The sequence below is a fragment of the Pleurodeles waltl genome, chromosome 10, assembly GCF_031143425.1.
Source record: "Pleurodeles waltl isolate 20211129_DDA chromosome 10, aPleWal1.hap1.20221129, whole genome shotgun sequence".
NCBI lineage: Eukaryota > Metazoa > Chordata > Amphibia > Caudata > Salamandridae > Pleurodeles > Pleurodeles waltl.
In genome coordinates this window covers 429234145-429257257 of record NC_090449.1, presented here as the reverse complement: position 1 = coordinate 429257257, position 23113 = coordinate 429234145, and the positions used below count along the sequence as shown (strand labels likewise).

At 43.1% G+C, this 23113-nt stretch overlaps 1 protein-coding gene across 1 annotated transcript in view; it reads left to right on the top strand.

Annotated features, from left to right (window-relative positions):
• The window catches only part of LOC138261592 (syntaxin-binding protein 4-like), a 717553-nt gene that overhangs the window by 437233 nt on the left and 257207 nt on the right, over positions 1–23113 (top strand). Inside the window, exons 3-4 of the mRNA XM_069210693.1 lie at positions 1208–1257; positions 16202–16317. Coding sequence (XP_069066794.1) covers positions 1208–1257; positions 16202–16317 — 166 coding nt within the window. The remainder of the gene's footprint in view (positions 1–1207; positions 1258–16201; positions 16318–23113) is intronic.

Below are 23113 nucleotides of genomic sequence, written 5' to 3'. Positions count from 1 at the left end.
TGGCTCTATCTCCCCTTCCTGAAAGGAAAGATCTGTTGTACGTGTATAACATCTTCCAGCAGGGAGCTCCCAAAACTGGGGGTTGCATGGGCATATGAACATGGTGAGAGCCATCAATCCCCAGCACACCCACACAGGCCTAGATTCACAACTTAACACCTTTGGATGGCATGAACACAACCCCTCATTTGAATTGCAATTGTCCCTTCTGATGCATGTGTTGTAATTCCATTGATGCAAAGTCACAATTTGTGTTAAAAAGACAACGATCCAAGAGTCAACACTTCCTTCAGGAAAAAGTACTGCATTCAGGGGAAAAGAAGTGATCAATAATACTGCTCTGAACCCAAAAAGATGAAGTGGTTAGAGGAAGGTCAGGATGGGAGTGCTAAATCCTCTTGAGGTATCATATAATGTCAACAGTTTAGCCCACCATGGAAGTCAGCTTTGATGTATTCCAAAGGCCTTTCAGAACAGATGCATCTTTGAAACTTTATTGAATCTCAGAGAGTATGATTCTAGGCATAGAAGTGGATGAAGCGAGTTAATATGTGCTCAGGTGCAATGGATGTTTCAACTGTGCTTAGACACATTGAGCAGATGTTTGCTAAGGCAGGTGCTAAAGATTTTTCATCTGTTCTAAGACAGTTCGAATAGGTGTCTCATGGGTTGAGTGAAACAAATGCTCCATGTGTGCTCTAGTATGCTGAGCTAATGTCTTGCCTGTTTTCCAATATGTGGTACATATGTTTTTCTTATGCTTAGATAGATTTGGCACATGTCCCTTAAGTGATTGGGCAGCCCAAACATGTCCTCCATAGTCACAGATGTGTGTGGAACTGGTGCTAATGTGTTTCCAGGCAGGTGGAACTTATGTCCTGTCTGCGCTCAGACAAGACGGATCTTTAATTGAGTGTGTACTAATACTCAGATTATGATCCCAGAATGTTTGTAAAAGCCTCGCTGTGCTTTTCTCTCCTGCTTGAATTGTAACACTGACCCCAAGGCTAGGTCTGTGCTATATATTTTCATTTTAAGTTTCAGTACCTCAGAAATGCATTCACACACCTCTAGACTAGCTGTAAAGTTACAGGAACATTCATTCCTTCTGTTATGGGTGGGAGATAGTAGGTGGATCTAGGCTTAAATGCAAACCTCATAAATCCTCGATATGTCCATATGAACTGCCCCTTTTCTTTCTCAACAGAATGTCCACATGCTTCTGACAAAGCCATACCCAACAGATGATGAACAAAGGTGAGGATTTTGTTTTCAGAATTGTGCTGGTACCCTCATGTTGTCGAAATATTGGGTTCTCATAATTTTGTTTCCAGCATTACACTGTCATTACCAGCAAAAGAGTCACAAATATTGTCATAAAACACACTTGTTAGAGTTGTGTTATTAATGCCAGCACAGTTCACAACTAACACTAGGAATCACTGTACCACATCCATCATATGGGATGTTTTGTGACTCTGTGGGATAGACTAATTCTCCTAATTTCATCCTTGGGGGTTGTTGAGCACACACGTGGAAACAATAAGGTTTTTGTATAACATCCAACTTGCAAAGACAATTATAAGCCCATGATACCATCTGTTGTAGCTCATATTTATTAGCTTATAGGCAGTGACCAGGCACAGTGCTACCATCTTCACTGACTGGCCTATATACAGACTTCAATCTTCCATCAAAGATACCGGATTATCCTTAGAGAGACAGAAACCTCTGAGTGGTCATTTGTAAAGACCTTCAGCAAGGATGGAGCCATGGAATTTAGCTTGCTGTCAATGATGTATCACTTGGGTAGAGAATTCTTTGTTTCATTGTTTATGTATTCAACTAGGAGTTGTGCATGTATAAAAAGGAGAGAGGCAACTGTGCCAGCCTAATGGAAAAAGCAAACAATAATGTACTAACATTAGCATAGGATGGGCACTGCTGCTAACAGCTCTTAGGACAACAAAGGGCAATAGAGTAAACTACACAGTCCTAAATCTGTTAGAGTTCACAGTCACAAATATATCATTCTCTTAATAGATGGTGACCTAACTCACATTGATGAAAGTATGAAAACAAAGCCTTAGCAGCACAACCTGTTTCTTAGGCCTTCTTCAGTTTTGTGGCAATTTTTCACTTGGTATATATCTAAAACTTGCAGTCATGTAATATAAATCCAGAAAGCACATATACAGGTAATGTCCGTGGGCCAGGTGTCCCAGTGGTCAGGCAACAGAAACAATATCCTTGGACACTTAATCAAAGGTAAGTGTGTTTGCCCTAAGGAAGCCCTTTAACCTCTTTGAACTTTAAAGTAAAGTGGCACATGGGTTTATATACAGCAGTCCACATTCATTGAAATGGAAAAAATATAGCTGGTGATTCAAGTATGAAATCGGTCAAAACAGGTGAGTACCATTTGTATGCAATTATCCCTTGAATAGCATTTTCCATTCTCTCCACTCAGAAGGCACTTTGTCACAAAAGGGATTTATGAGTTAGTTACAGAATGGTGGATGCTAGACATTTGCCAAAAAATGATGGATGTCACATGTCCTATTTAGAATGTATACATGGGTATACACTCTAAATGGGGTGTGCAAGTCATCTGCCAAATTTTGACAGATGTACAGCATCCTTCAAACTCAAAATAACACTCAGAAGGCCTGATTTAGAGTTTGGCAGAGGTGTATTCCATTACTAACGTGAAGGATTTCCTATCTGCCTTATTATAAGTGCGTTAGAGCCAGTACATTTGTAATAAGGCTGGCCAGATATCTGTCACGTTTTGGAGGAGTACCTCTCCACCAGTCTCAAAATCAGCCCCAAGGTCCGCCTTGAGCTGATTGAATTGGCTTAGATGCTGCCTCATTCATTGGTAATAAGACTACAGTAATTGTGGTCCGTAGTTATCTGGAAAAACAAAGCTTGAACTGAACTTTTCAACTGCAGAGCATTTTAGGCAGCTTGCCACTTCTGAACACAAGACTAGATTAATTTCCTGAAATGGATTCCATCAAAGCATGCAGAGTTTAAAATGCATCGAAATGCCCTATCTCTGTCCTCTCCTATCTCTCCTGCCTAGAAATGCTTTTACAGAGCCTGTACTGTGGCTCCTTACTATATTTCATTGAGGACAATGAAGTTCTGAATAAACTGCCAACTTATTTTTGACACAGAAGAAATACAGATGTAATAGTACTATCAGTCCTAGAAACCCTAAAACGTCTAGTGTATGGCAGTGGTGTCAGAGTATTGATGCCACTTTATATTTTCAGAGCCTTTGACACTTTTCACTGTAATCACCACAGTAGCTGTCTCAGGACAGCTACTAATCAAAAGAGGGTCTATGCTGAAAGAATATAGAGAGGCAGAACCAGGAGAATTCAACTACAAACGTACACAACTCTGCCAACTCAATTTGTAAATTTGGGTATAACTCCTAAACATCACTGAGGGGCATATTTATACTCCGTTTGCGCCGGAATTGCGTCGTTTTTTTTTACGCAATTTCGATGCAAAACTAACTCCATATTTATACTTTGGCGTTAGACGCGTCTAACGCCAAAGTCCATGGAGTTTGTGTCATTTTTTAGCGTGGACACCTACTTTGCGTTAATGAGATGCAAGGTAGGCGTTCACGTCTAAAAAATCGACTCCGAGGCATGTGCGTCCGATTTATACTCCCGGGCAAAATTCACGCCCGGGAGTGGGCGGGTCAAAAAAAATGACGTACGGCCGCTTTTGCGCCGTTTTTTAGCGCCTGCAAAAGGCAGGCGTTAAGGGACCTGTGGGCTCTGAAGGAGCCCAGAGGTGCCCTCCCATGCCCCCAGGGACACCCCCTGTCACCCTTGCCCACCCCAGGAGGACACCCAAGGCTGGAGGGACCCATCCCAGGGACATTAAGGTAAGTTCAGGTAAGTGTTTTTTTTCATTTTTTTTGGTGGCACAGGGGGGCCTGATTTGTGCCCCCCTACATGCCACTATGCCCAATGACCATGCCCAGGGGACAGAAGTCCCCTGGGCATGGCCATTGGGCAAGGGGGCATGACTCCTGTCTTTGCTAAGACAGGAGTCATTTCAATGGGGGTTGGGAGTCGAAAAAAATGGCGCAAATCGGGTTGAGGTGAAAAAATTGCCTCAACCTGACTTGCCCCATTTCTTGACACCCAAGCCCCATATCCCCCTACGCCGGCGCTGCCTGGTGTACGTCGTTTTTTTACACGCACACCAGGCAGTGCCGGCGGCTAACGCCGGCTAACGTCATTGATTAAATACGGCGCCCGCATGGCGCTTCAGAATGGCGTTAGCCGGCGCTAATTTTTTTTACGCAAAACTGCGTTAGCGCAGTTTTGCGTCAAAAAGTATAAATATGGCCCTAAATGTCATATAATTTTCAGCCCAATCATATACAGCCACAAAATAATCGAAATACTTTTTATAAACTAATATCTGATTAATTCACAATTTATATACCACCTTACTACATCTTATATGCAGTCAGAATTTTGATTTGACCACAGACAATTATGTAACCAATAAGCGTTATTTAATCTTGCTTCCCGACCCCCATTCATACTAAGAACACTGCATGTACATTCATCATAAATCAATCATACCTCATTCATGCCAACATACTCAAAAATTGAATACCATAAACAAGATTCAATGTGTGATCCCGACAGAACCCAACTGCAAAATATACATTTCTACAATGTACTTATACATATGTCTCTTAATGTATGTTTTCTCCTTATAAACAAATTGGTTTTCAAAGTCTATAATTCACTGATCTCCTCTTACGGCTATATGCATTGTATAGAAACAAGTAAAGAGAACAAAGAAAAGTATTTGAGTTAGAAATCCTAATTTAGAACCCCTTTTCCTATATATAGATCTTCTGGTTCACATTGCCGTTTCCAAAACCGTAGACATGCGTTTCGGTGAAGACCCAAATATGGAATAACCTTCTTCAAGAAGCAATATATCGAGGAAGGGAAATGGGAAAAATCAAAGATGAGAAGAAGGGGGCGAAGAAGGAAACCTAGGACATCTGTAGAAAAATAGGGCTCCGATTAGAATCAAGGACTCGTATTTAGTTGGGAAATGTATTCAGACAACATAGACACCTTGTGTGGCAAACAAATATGTCAAAACACACAAAAAAACACAACTCACTACCTTCATGTGAATATTAACCCAATCGCATCAGGGACATTGCTGCCCGTAGTCCATGGAACCACCAAAATGCATTAGGTGTTATTTCTAGGCTGAGTGCTGTGCATGATATGAGAGTCTTAGCATTGACAGGGATGTAAAATTACCTAAAACATTGATGGACATATTCCATGCAAAACACATGTTAGCCTTTTGCCACCACACAACCTATAGTGGTAAACCAGTGCAAAGACAATTAAAAAAACCTGGATGTTCCTACAGCAGAAAATGCATATATACTGATACTCAAAGGATCGGTCACTGGTTATATAGAAAACTACCATTTCTAGAGGAGGTAATTATGAGGGGTCCAGAAGATGACTTTCAATGAGATGTCCAATAAAGTGTGCTGGACCTTTTTATAATGTTATGTAGGCTATAAGAAGGACAATCTCAGTCCCTCCAAAACCTCCTTCTCCCTCTTTGGCTTCGTACACTAAAGTGAGCAACAGATCACATAAATTATGGAGGAAGGCAAAGCTTGGGCGAACACAGAGAACAAGAAAATGTTATAACTTACTTCCAGTCCTAACCAACAGAATAAGGGCCGTGTTTAGATCTCAGCGGAGGGGTTAGTCTGTTGTGTGGTGACAGATTTCCCGTCCGCCAAAATCTAAATACCATAGAAAACAATGGTATTTAGGATTCGGCGAATGGGTTATCCGTCACCGTTGCAACAGAGTAACCCCTCCTCTGAGATCTAAATTAGGCCCTAATTCACTAAGAAATGTCCCAAAATATCAGGAAGCATAAAATAGGTGTAACCCCCGGATAACCGAATGGGTCACAGAATAATTTCCTCCACAAGGCTGAAAGATGGTGTAAGTACTTAGGCTGTACCAAAAGGCACTGTACTTGCTATATCCTGTGTGTGGGAATACTGCAAAAAGGGAACACTGCATAGAATAAAATGGCAACAGGAATGGAAACAGTAACCATCTACATGACTGAAAGGTAGGTCCTGTATAAAGATACAAATTAGATATGCAATACAGGGCCAGCTGGGTTCCAACTAGATATGGGATCCCTTCAAACTGATCGAAAGGCGGGTTACCAAAACTGGCCTCTATTTATGGACATGAATCATCCTGTGAGCAGAAATGACCAACGTGGAGTCATACTCTTCCTTTGTTTGTCAAGGATAAAAACGGGCACCATCTTGGGAGGAATGAAAGGAGGAACAAAGGGAGCCCACAATAGCCAACAGAAAGATAAGGACAAGCCCAGCAAGTGCACAATCTTCATAGACATCTAGTATAAAATAAAATAAAACAACATAACTCTTCAAACTGGAATCAAAACTTTTCAGTGCTGGGGCATTGACAATAGCATTCTTAATTCCTTCAAACTCCTTCTGACATTCCAAAGACCAACAAAGTTTACTTTTGTTTTTCAATATTTGCCTCACATTGTAGATGCTACTTGAGAAAATCTAAATAAACTTAGAGTAAAATTCTACAAGACCCAGGAATTATCTTAAATTGTCCTTATCCAAAGGTGCTGGGCATTGCTAATGGCTTGGGAGAAATGCCTTCTTCACTTAATACATGACCAAAGAAGTTACAGAGGGACAGATGTACGACCGCAAGTTTTGTGACTTGCAATTTGCAACTCATTTGCGAGTCGTAAATTGCGAAATGTACAACAGTGTAACTCACACTGTTTGCGACTCCCAATGGGGTCGCAAATGGCCTACCTCATTATTATTCATGAGGTAGGTTGCAATTTGCGATCCCATTGGGAATGGCTGCACTCACAGAGATGGTGGCCTGCTGGGGACAGCAGACCACCATGTCTGTGACTGCTTTTTAAATAAAGCAGTTTTTTAGGGTCGAGCCTGCGTCGCATGCGCTCGCGCATGCGTATCGCAGCAAGACGCTTTAGGTATTAGAAAAGGGCTCGGAGCCCTCTCGACGTCACGTCAGTGTTTTTCATTGGTTCGTGGGCTTGCCTATTAAAATCTGCTTGCTTTCATTAGTCGAAGGCATGCATACGTCATGCCTTTTCCGGTGGCTAGCCCTCCTCGAGCGCATCGACCAAGTACAGAAAACATGCGAGGCTCGCTGTTTTCTGTCCGGCTCGTGGACTACTTTTTCTCTATTTTCCTAGCGCGATTTCGCTTGGCAGAAGTCGAGCGCTTTACGCAGTTAATTGCACTTTTTCAGGTTACGTACATAAATGCACTTTTGCCAATAGGTGAAAAGTGGGGTTAGGAGTTTACAATGCTATCAGTTCTAACATGAGTAAACGCGAGACCCGTTGCATTGCAAATGCTTGTTTTAAAATGCAGCTTGTTTTCCTTAAAGGAAAACAGGATACATTTCAAACAAAAAAATGAAACGTTTGATTTTCTGTTTTTTCAAAGTAGGCAGTGGTCTGTGGGACTACTGCCTGCTCTGAAAAAATATTTTGCATCCATTCACAAAGGGGAAGGAGTCCCATGGGGACCCCTTCCCAATTGCAAATGGGTTACCACCAATTTGAAATTGGTGGTAACTGCGATTGTTTTGTGACTGCAAAAATACGGTCACAAAACAATCATGCATCACTGCAATTCCTAATTGAGAGTCGCGATCCCTACTTGCGAGTCAGTATTTGCATGCCGGCTTGTAAATAGGGATTGTACATTTGGAAAGGCCATTATGCAGTTCAAAAGGCGAAATTCACCTTTTGCGACTGCATAATCGTGTCATACATCGGGCCCAGAATGCATAAATAATTTGCAATTAAAAAATTTCCACTGTCAAATTCCTTTCATTCATGTTTTCTACGACATGTTAAGACTGTATCATGTTTCTGTTTAGTTTATAGTAAATTAAAATGTTGTCTTGAAAACAGCTCATATTCTTAATTTTACCAGAAAATTGGCACATTAACCTTTGAAAAACCGCTGCAGCGGTTGCTAGCTCTAATGGCATTCTTTAATATTGATAGCATCCCATAGGAGGTAAGAAAGCAGTAACATTTTTACTGCTTTCATGTAATGATATCTGATGGTATGCAGAAGATAAGTCAAGGGATGTGAACCCTTTAGCCCCATCAATTAAAGCTGACACCTCCGATTTTACCTGAAAATACATTTGGAAATATTTTTATATTAAATGTCTAATCATCTCACTATCATCCACAATCATGTCTGGTTCAACAGTAGAAAACCTGCCAACCTTAACCAATGCTCCATGGTGGAGGAATATAAGTCTGCAGCAATGCAGGCACTGTACATGCCTCAAGGAAGATCTTGCTCATGTAATTTGCATCTGTCCAGGTCTGCTGGACCTATGAAGGAGGTTTTTCAAGAGAATGTTCAACGACCAAGGCATCCGGACCTACAGAGGAGCTATAACAGCCTGTTTTAACCCGCATGATCCTCAGCTAAACTGTTGAGTTTGTCAAGTTTTTGACACTAGCATTACAACAAAAGTGATATCCAAGTTTCAAGTCAGTATGTAAGGTACGACTATAACAGTACGATTTTTAACTCTCCCAGTACATGCTGAGATTACACCAACAGCACTTTGGCCAATGCACATGGTATTATAGGCCTTTTTAAGTTTTATGTCTAGGGTCTTTTTAAGATGAGATGTGCAATTAGACTTTGGGGGTCAAGCCATTCTAAACATATTCTTATATTTCAGAAGATTGAATAGGTTATTTTGGCATGGTTTTATTCCTTAGGTAAATAATGAATTATGTGCCATAGCTATGTACTTTGAACTTTTTGAATGACTAAATCAGTGTATCTTTGACCCCTTGAGTACAGGCTGAGATAACTCCAACCGTTTTTTGGATAACTAGATTAAGCCATCAGTCAATCGCACAAGGGTCTGGTAGGGTCTTTTAAGCCTTAGGCTTAAATACCTTATAACGACGAGCTGTGCAATTAGACGCTGGGGATCAATTTAATCTACAGAGTTTCAGCTGGATTTATATTTTAGAAGATTTGTCTAGGTGTGTTCTTAATTCTTAGGTAAACAATGAACGTTGAGTTACAGATAAGCACTTTGCACTTTGTGATGATTAAAATTAGCATAATTCCTAAACTCCTTCAGCAACACTGAGATTTTACCAACTACAGTCGGGAAAAGTGAATTAAGACATGTGTCTATTGTATATGGCATATGAGGCTTCTTTAAGACTTATGTTTCAAGATTCGGAACTTAGGTGGTCCGGGACAGCTAAAATGTAAAACCGCAGTGTGTGTCTGGTCTTTTTCCTGTTAAAAATATAATTACTTTGCAAATGAATTTTTAATCACAGTGAAATGTTATTTATCATGTAAATTGTATAATTGTTATGGTTTTAATTAACTGAAACAATAAATGTAATCAGTCAGTCAGTCAGTGATTCAACACTATTAGGATTTAATATCATGCTAAGATTACCTTGGTTATGCCATCCAACTACAGATCATCCTCTTCTTGCCACATATAATTTACCTTGACTTTTCCTATTTTTAAATCTGAATAATAAAGATCTGTAACCTATTACATCAATTTGCTCACCAGAAAACCTTTCTGGTCTAATATCAGGAGGCGTTAAATTCTCTCCAATGTGTTCTATGAACCTTTCCTTCCATACATGCTCATTGATAAGGCAATCCTGAGTCTGCATACATTTGGACTTCCACCCCCCACCAATTTTCTTTAAATACATTGGGTTTCTTCTTTAAGTTGTCATTGCTGTTTCATATTCAACACAAATGAATCCTTTGCACGAACTACTCTATTGAGTTGCTCCTCATCCGAGTTCTCTTCCTCTTCAAGACATTTAACGTTTACACTCTTCTTTTGTTTTGCAAACTTTTGGCAAAATGCTGAATCTTACCACATGAGGAACATTTGACCTCAATAGCTGGACAGAACTTGCTATACTCTAGATATGACCCACTGTCACAATGGTAACACGTAAAACATCTTTAGATACATCCTTTTTCTTTTTCTGAGTAAGCTTATTATTTTCCTCAAATGCATTACCCTGGTTTTTACTCTTTGACTTTACTAATTACTTCATCATGTGCCTTAGTAACAGCTTGTTTTACAGCTTTTAGACTACAGCTAGACATTTCTGTTTTCTTTACAAGTGCTAGGATATCTTGCAAATCGGCATCGCCATTCACCCAAAACCTTTCTTGGATTGAAGGATCATTTGTATGCATGACAACTTGATCACATATTAATTTTTCTTGTAATCCTCCAAATTAAAAATCCTTACGTAACACAGCAACATACTCATCCACACTCTCATTTGTCTCTTTATTCCTTTGAAAAAAACTTGTAGCTGACAATACCAATATAGACATTAGATGCAAAATACTTTTAATAGCTTTTTCAAAAATATTCACATCACCCCCACCAGTAGTTTGCGGTAATTGTTCAAAATCTTTTTAACCCATAGGTCCCACTGAATGAAGAAAAATGCGTCTTTTTTGTGTTAGAACCATTTTTCCATCTACATCAATGGTGCTTAAGTAGTTCAGAAAATATGATTTTCAATCTGCCTATTTCATGCATGGTTCTCCACCAGTAGGCCAAAACACATGAGGAAGTTGTAAAGAAAATTGTTGAGCACTCACGAATGCCACAACACAAAGCATAGAAAACAATTAAGACTTTTCAGTACTGATAGATGAGATGTGTGCCTCAAAGTAAATAAGCACACAAACAATAATCTGTGAACAAGTCTATGGAATGTCAAAGATTTTAAGGCCCATATTTATACTTTTTGACGCAAAACTGCGCCAACGCAGTTTTGCATCAAAAAAATTAGCGCTGGCTAACGCCATTCTGAAGCACCATGCGGGCGCCGTATATATTGAATGACGTTAGCCGGCGTTAGCCGCCGGCGCCGTCTGGTGTGCGTTAAAAAAAACGACGTACACCAGGCAGCGCCGGCGTAGGGGAAAATGGAGCTTGGGCATCAAGAAATGGGGCAAGTCAGGTTGAGGCAATTTTTTCGCCTCAACCCGATTTGCGCCATTTTTTACGACTCCCAACCCCCATAGAAATGACTCCTGTCTTAGCAAAGACAGGAGTCATGCCCCCTTGCCCAATGGCCATGCCCAGGGGACTTATGTCCCCTGGGCATGGTCATTGGGCATAGTGGCATGTAGGAGGGCACAAATCAGGCCCCCCTATGCCACAAAATTTTTTAAAAAAAATACTTACCTGAACTTACCTTAATGTCCCTGGGATGGGTCCCTCCAGCCTTGGGTGTCCTCCTGGGGTGGGCAAGGGTGACAGGGGGTGTCCCTGGGGGCATGGGAGGGCACCTCTGGGCTCCTTCAGAGCCCACAGGTCCCTTAACGCCTGCCTTTTGCAGGCGCTAAAAAACGGCGCAAAAGCCGTACGTCATTTTTTTTTACCCGGGCGTGAATTTTGCCCGGGAGTATAAATCCGAAGCACATGCCTCGGAGTCGATTTTTTAGACGGGAACGCCTACCTTGCATATAATTAACGCAAAGTAGGTGTCCACGCTAAAAAATGAGGCTAACTCCATGGACTTTGGCGCTAGACGCGTCTAACGCCAAAGTATAAATATGGAGTTAGTTTTGCGTCGAAATTGCGTCAAAAAAACGACGCAATTCCGGCGCAAACGGAGTATAAATATGCCCCTAGGTCTACAAATAGTGGGCCATATTTATACTTTTTGACCCAAAACTGCGCTAACGCAGTTTTGCGTCAAAAAAATTAGCGCCGGCTAACGCCATTCTGAAGCGCCATGCGGGCGCCGTATTTAATCAATGACGTTAGCCGGCGTTAGCCGCCGGCACTGCCTGGTGTGCGTGTAAAAAAACAACGTACACCAGGCAGCGCCGGCGTAGGGGGATATGGGGCTTGGGCGTCAAGAAATGGGGCAAGTCAGGTTGAGGCAATTTTTTCGCCTCAACCCGATTTGCGCCATTTTTTTTCACTCCCAACCCCCATAGAAATGACTCCTGTCTTAGCAAAGACAGGAGTCATGCCCCCTTGCCCAATGGCCATGCCCAGGGGACTTCTATCCCCTGGGCATGGTCATTGGGCATAGTGGCATGTAGGGGGGCACAAATCAGGCCCCCCTATGCCACAAAAAAAAAAAAAAAAACACTTACCTGAACTTACCTTAATGTCCCTGGGATGGGTCCCTACAGCCTTGGGGGTCCTCCTGGGGTGGGCAAGGGTGACAGGGGGTGTCCCTGTGGGCATGGGGGGGCACCTCTGGGCTCCTTCAGAGCCCACAGGTCCCTTAACGCCTGCCTTTTGCAGGCGCTAAAAAACGGCGCAAAAGCGGCCTTACGTCATTTTTTTTGACCCGCCCACTCCCGGGCGTGAATTTTGCCCGGGAGTATAAATCCGACGCACATGCCTCGGAGTCGATTTTTTAGACGGGAACGCCTACCTTGCATATAATTAACGCAAAGTAGGTGTCCACGCTAAAAAATGACGCTAACTCCATGGACTTTGGCGCTAGACGCGTCTAACGCCAAAGTATAAATATGGAGTTAGTTTTGCGTCGAAATTGCGTCAAAAAAAACGACGCAATTCCGGCGCAAACGGAGTATAAATATGCCCCTAAGTGTACATCACTGTTGAAAAGAGAGTGCATAAAATAATGTCAGATGAAATGCAGTTTTATGAATGTATAACTAACTTAGCAGGTGTGCGCATCACCGTACATAAGGCTGAGCGCACTGAAAGCACAAATAAAGTGTGAAGTGTTATTAGATATGGCTGAATCAAAATAATGTGCGCATTCCGCAAGCACCGTAGATAAAGCTGCGCATGGCAAAAATACAGTATTTTAAATGCTGAAATATGTTTGAATCAAGGTAATGGTGTCCACATAACCACATTTCAGATGAGTGATAAGTAACTAATAATGGTGTGCAGACGCTTAGTTTTAAATCATGCTAATTAAAGGTGTGCACATCACCGTCTTGTAGGAGTGTGCAACATTTACATTAGAGAAATGCCTCTGAGAACAAGCGCAAACCAAACCAAACCAAGCGTACATTGCTCAGCATCAGTGTAACCTCCCTGTGCTTAGCTTGTACACAGGTGTTGTCAAGCAGACATTGATCCCCACTGAAAACTTCACTTCTTGCACTTGCGCGTGTGAGCCTCAAAATCATAGGAGTACTCCGTGGAGCTCAGCAAGACTCGCTTGCAATCTTCGATGCGGTTAAAGCTCGCACATAGTCTCAAGCACGGGGTCTCGCTTGACAAAATGTGAGTTAAAAAAATGCAGTTATAAATCGTACCACATTAGTACCATGCCGCCTGCCTGCTCTCCCAAACGCCAATCAATCCTCTGCACTGCAGGACTGACATCTCTGACATGATTGGTCAGTTGTATGACGTAGCCATTTACTAATTCTTCTTGTTGACTCCTTCGCCAGGTTTTCTCCACAAAACTTTGCAGCTTTCAGGGTAAGAATCCTCATCGTCAAATTGCAGTGTTGCTTCATTAATGACAGGAGTCTGCAAGTATTACGATTTAATATAGAAGTACAGGTGGCAGCGGCCTCTCAGCACATCAAGGAGCTTCAACTTCCAACTTGCAAGGATCAATAATTCTGTAACAGAATGTAGAACACAAAACACGTATGATAATGGTTGAGTGCATGCAAAACACGATGTGTGTGTATAACTTTACAATTCATCAACATAACATTGTCCATCTAATTTTGCTTTGTTCCTTCTCCTCCTGCTGTTGGTTTCACCCAGGGAAACTTGTTACACAGGAATGCCATGATATTGCCAGATACATCTGTTTGGAGTTCTCAGGAGTATTAGGCTCTATTGGGGAAGACGCTCCCCTGTCTACCTTATGAGAGCTGTGTGTCCCTTAGTGATTATGGTCTGTACTATTACTTTTAGTATTGCTACCATCTGACAGACTAATTAATTTTGACAAAGGTTGTTCCCCTTAGTTACATCTGTTCCTCCTTGGCCATATCTAGTTGCAACCCAGCTGGCCCATATTGTTTTTGTGTATCTACTTTTTATCTTTGTAACTGACCTACTTTTCAGTCGTCTAGATAGTTACTGTTTCCATTTCGGTTGCAATTTCATTTTAAATACTGTTCTTTATTTGCAGTATTCTCACACATAGGATATAGCACGTACTGTGCTTTTTGGTACAACCTGACTAGTTAGATTCTTTCAGCTAAATGGAGGAGATAATTTTGTGAACCATTCGATAATCCGGGATTACACCTATTTTATGCTTCCTGGCGTTAAGGGACAACTCGCAGTGCATTCATCTGTTGGTTGGGACTGGAGATAATTTATGACATTTACTGGTCCTCTGTGTTAGCCCATGCTTTGTCTTTCTTCACAATTTATTTGTTCTGTTGCTCACTTTAGTGAGGATCTCATCAAAAGTCATCTTCTGGACCCCTCATAATTACCTCATCCAGACAAGGTAGTTTTCTGTATAGCTGGTGGGTTTCCTGCGGTATTCCATCCAGTTTTTGTTAACTGTCTTTGCACTTTCTTATTACTATAAGTTGTGTGATGGTAAAAGGCATACATTTATTTTGCATAGAATATGTCCAAAAATGTTTTAGGTAATTTTACATCCCTGTCTATGCTAAGACTCTCAGATTGTGCACGGTACTTGAGCTAGAAACAATGTCTAATGCACGTTGGTGGTTCCCTGGACTAGTCAGCAATGTCCCTGATGTGATTGGCATACTATTCACATTGAGCTGGTGAGTCATGTGGTTGTTTCGATTTTTGTGTTTTTGTGTGGGTTTTTTTGTGTGTTTTGGCGTATTTTTTTGTCACACAGGCAGGTTGTTTGAATACATTTCTTTACTAAATACAAGTTCTTGATTCTAATTTGAGTCCTGTTTTTCTACAGATATCTTAGGTTTCCTTCCTTGCCCCCCTTCTTCTCGTCTTTCATTATTCCCATTTCGCTTCCTTAATATATTGCACCCTGAAATTGGTAGTTCCATATTTGGGTCTTCACTGATTGATATTTGAGCAAATGTTTATACAGTGTTTTTAGTATGAATGAGGGGTCGGGATAAGGTTAAATAACACTTATTGGTTACATACTTGTTCTCTGATTAAATTGAAATTATGTCTGCAAATAAGTTGTTGTAGTAAGGTGGTTTATAAACTGTGAATTAATCAGATATTATTTAAAAAAGGGTATTTAATTTATTTTGTAACTGTATATGATTGGGTTCAAAATCATATGACATTTAGTGATCTTTAAAAGTTATACCCAAATGTACTAATTGTGTTGGCAGAGTTATGTATGTTTGTACCTGTCTCAGGACAGTACTTGAATTGGTCACCTCCCACCTTGAGAACAGATGCCAGTCCATCGGCTTGCCTCTTTTCATCTTTAAGCCTATCAAGATCAGCTGTAGTGACTCTTATGGCTCAATAGCCCTAATTATTTAACATAGACGTGCAGCCCTTACCAAATTACTCTTTCAGGTAGGGTCACATTTCTATATGTACATGGATGATACACAGCTGATCTTTGACCTTGTAAGTCCTAAATCAACGGTTGGGTGACTGGCAGCTAATAAAGCTTCTCACTCAGTGGTGTTTGCTGCGAAGAGCCTGGGATCCACGTATTAAGGTAGTATGTGTGCTACAGTAGTGTTGAGGTAGTCACCCTAGCTATAAGCTGTAGGGTAAAAATGACATTCCTCATCCTCAATGAGGGAGGAGGGTGGTCCACATTTTTGGGCTACTTTATCTTTTTGCATAGATGCAAAATGCTAGAAATCTAAAGAAATACCCAACATTGTTGGTGTGTCTGTCACAAGTACAAAATTGTTATGCAGGACATTCATATCATGAAAACAAAATGTAGGCACAATGTTTAAGAGATTCTCATTTGAATGCTTTCGGGTAGATGGGTGTAGAGGTGACCAGGCTCTACCAGTTTGAGCTTTTTTTCACCCCCCAAAACTCACACACACTTCTATGTTCCCTATATCTGTTGAAATATTCTAACTGGCTGGTATTTATTGCAGCAGTGCTTGCAAGCAGCAGGAGGATAGCAATTCATCAGCAGGTCTATTTCTTCCATCGTCTGAACTCATAGAGATGCTTGTATCAGAAGCTAGCAAGATGCTACATATAAATGACGGTGAGTATTTGCTTCACTTCCAGTCTTTCAGATTCCAGTGGGGTAAGTGGGGTTCTAGGTTACTTCTTTGCTGTAAATGAGGTGGTTTACAATATTTTGTACTATTACATGCTACTCATTGAATTAAAGTCATCTTTATTTTTCACAACCATGTTATCAGATTTTTCCAATAACATGGCAAGCTAAAAGCATTCATCATCTTTCACAACAGAAGCCTAAGTGATAACCTGTTCATGGTTTGATCTCAGGCAACATAAACCTTAGGCATGATACTGCACCCAGATTACAGTAAAAAAAGAAGAAAAAACACAGAGCTGCCCAAACCTCCCCACAAGCCATGTAGAGTACAAATCTTAGAACATAATTACTGGTTTTATAGCTTGTGAAACTCACTTGCCCATCCCTCCAGTATTCATCCTCTGTAAGAATCCAAAAAGCTCCTGGAATCTCCTCAAAGGACTTAATCTTACTGTTACAAAATAGGTCAGAATTCATAATGCAGTCTTACTCCTGCCACTTTGCAAATGGGTCAGGATGTAGTGTTGGTATGAAAGAGTTATTGAAGTAAATGGGAGTGTGGTTGAATGGTAAGTGGTCATCTATAGCTGTTGGTTAGTCTATCCCACACATGGAGAGTTGTGGCTGTAGGTGTACTAAGGTATACATTAGGAGGTCGGTCTTTCTTGGGCTTTCAAATGAGATCCCATAGAGGTAGTCCCACCACCACTCCATTCGTATGTACCCAGATCTTCTCATTCATTGTAGAGCTCTGTTCCACCATGACCCCCATTGTTCAGGCTCATTACTTAAACATATGCATAGATGGTAAAGCCATTCCATCCCTATATCTCAGCTGGCATAGCAGTTTATATGAAACCCTGGGTTGTTTCCCTTCCCAAATATATCTAAGTTTAAGGCCTATAAAAAAATCTCTGGGATAATTATTAATGACAAGGCCTGGAAGAGGCAATGTGCTTTCAGAAGTATTGTTTCCTTAATTGAATTTACCTGTCCCATCTATGCAATGGGAAGTGTTCGCCATCAGGTCAGGTCCTCCTTCAGGGTGGAAAACAATGGTGGAAAATTGGGTTTGTATATATCTCCAGGGTCTGGGATCTCAAGATATCTGATTGATTTTGTAGTCCTTTGGTGTTGAGTAGAACAGCTCAGCACTTCTACTGTATCTCAGGAACAGTAAAATGTAAAATCTCAGATTTAGCCTGAAACCACCTCTTCTCATCCAGGGGATCCTCATCACTAGTCATAAGCACTGAATAGTCCCGCCCACGTGTGGGGACCCCAGAGCACATGTTAAATATAATATATATATAATATCATAAACATATGTAGTACTTCTATTCACAAACACATAATATATATATATATATATATACTAAAAAAACAAAGATTACAGGGACGTTATAGTTAGGTTCAGATTTTACACACACAAAACCATAGAAATTCAGCTGTTATAGTTAGAATTATTTGAAGTAACTATAACTTGTGCCCTAAGGTAACTATAGCTTGCGCCCTCACCATGCACAGTTTTTGCATAAATACTTTTTACTACAAATGTCACACTGATATAATCAATGATGTCAAAGAAGATGTCATGAGTGATGTAATAACTGGGGTAATTAGTAGTGTATGGCAAGGGTGCAAGTTATAGTTACCTTAGGATTACTTGAAATAACTAACTATAACAGCTGAATTTCTATGGTTTTGCGCGTGTAAAATCTGAATCTAACTTTCCCTGTAACATTTGCTTTTTAGTGAGTTTTAAGTTTTTTTTTGTTCTATTTCCTAACTATAACCTCCCTGTAACATTTGCTTTTTTTCTGTGAATTTCTAGGTTTTTTTTTAACATTAAGTAAGATGCCCATTGCAATGCACAGTTGGGGGAGGGGGGAGTTGGATGCAGGGCCTGACTCAGTGTTGTACTGCCACCACCCATGCTTGCTGCTCCGGCCCCCTCTCCTCCTTGCCATCCATTGTCCAAGTCCATGCCCCTGCTTCCTCATTGCAGCCTTGACTGGCTGTTGCTTTCCCACTTCTCTTCCTGCCTGCCCTGAACAGTTAGCTTGCTGCTCCATCCACCTCCTTCCTACCCTCTATTGTCGGAGTCCATGCACCACTCCCCCTGCCTTGCATGGTCTGATGTGCTGCCACTGTCCCCTCCCTGCCTCCTGCCCTTCATGGTCCGTTATGCTGCAACTGTCCCTCCTGTCTGTCTGGTATGGTCAGCTTGCTGCCCTTGCATCTTTACCCTCTTGTCCATGCGCATGGCCCTTTCCCCTCCCTATTGCTTTTTATGGTCAGTTGTGCTGCACTGTCATCCCGCTCGCCCAGTGTGGCGTATTGTGCTGCTGCAACCCCTGAAGTTTTACCTTTAAGTTCAGTTTGGTGCCCCTGCCCATCTTCCTTCTGCCATCTGTTATCTGAGTCCAGGAGAGAGAGATTGGTAAAAAGGAGATTTTGAAAAAAAACCTCGAGAATTGATTTTCCCCTTTGAGTTACAATGAAAAAGAGGACATTTTAGAAAGGAAAAAGATTAAAAAAGCCCTTCTGGGCTTAGAAACACCAGGAGACTCCTGACTGAACCAGGTCTGTTGGCAATTATGGTTGTACTGCCACTGCCTCTTCTTTCTGCCCTCAATGGTCTGTTATATTGCCACAGCGTCTCTTGCCTGTCCTGCATGGTTGATCTATTGCCACACCCCCTTTCATCTACCTTCCATGTTCCCTTGTACTGCCACTGCCCCTCCCACCTGCCCACGATATTCAACTTGTTGCCTTTGCACCCTCCTCCCTGCCCTCAATTATCCAATTCTGTGCCCCTGACATCTGCCTTCCCCAGTACTCTAATGAGCAACTAGATTGTAAAATTGAGAGGGTCTTATTCCCATAGAAATTATGTTTAGCGCTTTAAAAAACCAAACTGAGGACATGTTTTCTGAGTTCTCAAATAGTAATAAAGCACATTTAAATTATTTACTATCTTTATGTACCAAAATGAATGTGTCCTTGTGTAATGTAACTGGTGCTCATGTTAAGCACTCCAGTACCTTTGGGTCAAGTCTGTGCTGTATAAAACTGCAAAAAAAACCTAAAAAATGAAGGCGGTCATTACAACATTGGCGGTAAAAGCCACTTACAGAAGTGCAGTGCAGAAGACCGCTAACACACCGCCGCGGATTTCTGCCACAGCTATTATGACCCACATTTCGGAATCCGCCAAAATTCAGACACCCACACAAGTCCGCCACACCAAAGGTCAGTGATAAACTGGCGAAAACAAAACCTCCACCGTCACGCCAGCAGGAATACGCCCACACTATCACGACACACGAATCCACGCGGCGGTCTTTCAACCACGGTATTCCATTGGCGGTACACATCGCCGCGCTCAAAATACACACACACATACAACACTACCACATTGGACAATTCGAAATACACACACCTGGTACATATACACACACCACGCCCATTACAATATAAAACACACACCCACATCACCCACAAACCCACATGACCAAATATACCGAAAGAAGGCCATAAAGAGACAGCACCAGCAAGAACAACAGCATCCACAGGCACACAACATCATCACTCACAGAACTTCCACGCAACTCACACAACACACCACTACATATCAGCACACTTATCACCACACACTCCACCCCACACATCACCTACACCACCCCATGGCACGGCAAAGACACCCCAGGTTCTCGAGGAGGAGCTCAGGGTCATGGTGGAGGAAATTGTCCGGGTAGAGCCACAGCTATTCGGAGCACAGGTGCAGCACACCTCAATTGCAAGGAAGATGGAGCTATGGCGAAGAATAGTGGACAGGGTCGACGCAGTGGGACAGCACCCAAGAAATCGGGAGGACATCAGGAAGAGGTGGAACGACCTACGGGGGAAGGTGCGTTCTGTGGTCTCAAGACACCACCAGGCGGTTCAGCGGACTGGCGGCGGACCCCCACCTCCTCCCCCACAGCTAACAACATGGGAGGAGCAGGTCTTGGCGATTCTGCATCCTGAGGGCCTCGAGGGAGTAGGTGGAGGATTGGAGTCTGGTAAGACAAATCTTAATTATTACATCCCCCACCCTACCAGCATGCTATCACATACCCCCACCCTCACCCCCAGCACCCCAACTCCTCACATATGTCCCAACATCACAAACCACCCCTTCCAACACCAAGCCCTGCATGCAACAACAAAGCATGGACACCCATCACTAAAGCATGCCCACTGTACATACCTATACAACCCCCTAAACCATCATCACACAAGGTCCCACACAGGAATGCAAGCACTGGGGTACACGGTCACCCACCCATTGCACACCATGACACACACAGATGTTATAACCATCCTTTTATACCCCTGCAGGACCCCTACCCAACGTCACCGGACAGGAGGGTCCACACATGTCCACACCACCAACAGAGGGGGCCCACAGTGATGACAGCAGCTCTGTCCAACTGGATCTAGATGACCAGCCTGGCCCATCGGGGACCTCGGGACAGACGGTTCCCCTCACCCAGTCACAGGCGACCACAGACCTTCCCCCCCTCTGGAAACACCAGCACAGCACCCACCCAGCGGGCCAATCCCTCATTCCCCAGGGCATGTCAATCAGCAATGTGTCCACCACTACAGGGAACCCAGGATAACTCACCACCCCAACAACAACAGGGACCTGGGGGCAGTGGTAGTGGGCACACGGTCCAGGGGACGAAGGCCAAGGAACACAGGGGAACTGGGAGGGCTGCTGTGCGACAGGGGGCAGACAGGCCAAGGGAACCCACTCTCCACGAGGCCCTCTCCTCCATCATGGGAGCCTACCACCACTCCCAGGAGACAATGGCAACGGTGCTGGCCAAGTTTCAGGAGACCCAGCGCCTGCAGGAGGAACAGTATATGGGTTTCAGGGAGGAACTCAGAACCATCAGCTCCACCCTGGGCACCATCGTAGGGGTGCTGAAGGAACTACTCAACACCAGGAGGGACACTGTGGCACTACAAAGGGACACTGACACTAGCATGGACGATGAACTTCCCACCACCTCCATTGCCGCTAGTGGACAGGACGCCTCACCACAGGACCACCACACCAGCACCTCACCCCCTGCAGATAGAGAACCACCCCGCAAACGGTCCCTGAGATCCAGGACAAAGACAGAGCACAATGCCAAGACCCCCGCCAAGAAATGAGACCACCCTGATTGTCATACTACTGTCCGACTTTGTCACCCTGTCCATCCTTAAACTGCCCAGCTCCACTTCCTATGCCCATTTGGGCAGTGCACCTGTGAGGCTAATAGACTGGACTCTGCCATGGACATTCCTCCGCCATCACCCCTCACCATTTCCCTACCCCCTCCAATATTGAGCACTTAAATAAACACACTTAAATCACAAAACAATCTGGAGTCTGTCTGTGATTTTGAAATAGTGTATTAGCAATTACAGTGACAAAATGCTCTTTCAATTGTAATGTCAACATACCTATGTCACACAGCTCTAGTCCATGAGGAATCTAAGCAGATGTCACACAGTGGGACCCACATCTGTGAAATCATAAGGGAAAGTGACAACTCAGTGACCATACACTGGGTGAAAACGACAGACAGTAGAGAGGTAGTAGTGTTAAAGTACATGTAGTAGGCAGGTCTATGCTCTTACCTGTGTCTCACTGGAAATATTGCTGGATCACTGAGTCCCTGTTGTTCATGTCTTCTTCCTCTGCTTCCTCATCTTCACTGTCCACAGGCTCCACAGCTGCAACAACACCGCCATCTGGACCGTCCTCCTGCAGAAAAGGCACTTGTCGTCGCAATGCCAAGTTATGAAGCATACAGCAGGCCACGATGATCTGGCGCACCTTCTTTGGTGAGTAGAATAGGGAGCCACCTGTCATATGGAGGCACCTAAACCTGGCCTTCAGGAGGCCGAAGGTCCGCTCGATCACCCTCCTAGTTCGCCCATGGGCCTCATTGTAGCGTTCCTCTGCCCTTGTCCTGGGATTCCTCACAGGGTCAGTAGCCATGACAGGTTGGGGTAGCCAGAGTCACCTGCAAATGGTGAGGGACAACTGTTAGACATGCACTAACCTGGAGGGATATCCCCAGACCCAGACAACCATTCCCACTGACTTGCCTCCAGGTGGTCACCTAATAGCCACACACTGTGCCTCTGGAGTTGACCCATCACATAAGGGATGCTGCTATTCCGCAGGATGTAGGCATCATGCACTGAGCCAGGGAACTTGGCATTCACATGGGAGATGTACTGGTCTGCCAAACATACCATCTGTACATTCATAGAATGATAACTCTTCAGGTTTCTGTACACCTGTTCACTCCTGTGGGGGGGATCAAAGCCACATGGGTCCCATCAATGGCACCTATGATGTTGGGGATATGTCCCAGGGCATAGAAATCCCCTTTCACTGTAGGCAAATCCTCCACCTAAGGGAAAACGATGTAGCTCCGGATGTGTTTCAGAAGGGCAGACAACACTCTGGACAATACGTTGGAAAACATAGGCTGGGACATCCCTGATGCTATGGCCACTGTTGTTTGAAAAGACCCACTTGCAAGGAAATGGAGCACTGACAGCACCTGCACTTGAGGGGGGATTCCTGTGGGATGGCGGATTGCTGACATCAGCTCTGGCTCCAACTAGGTACTCAGTTCCTGGACTGTGGCACGGTCAAGCCTGTATGTGATAATCACATGTCGCTCCTCCATTGTCGACAGGTCCACCAACGGTCGGTACA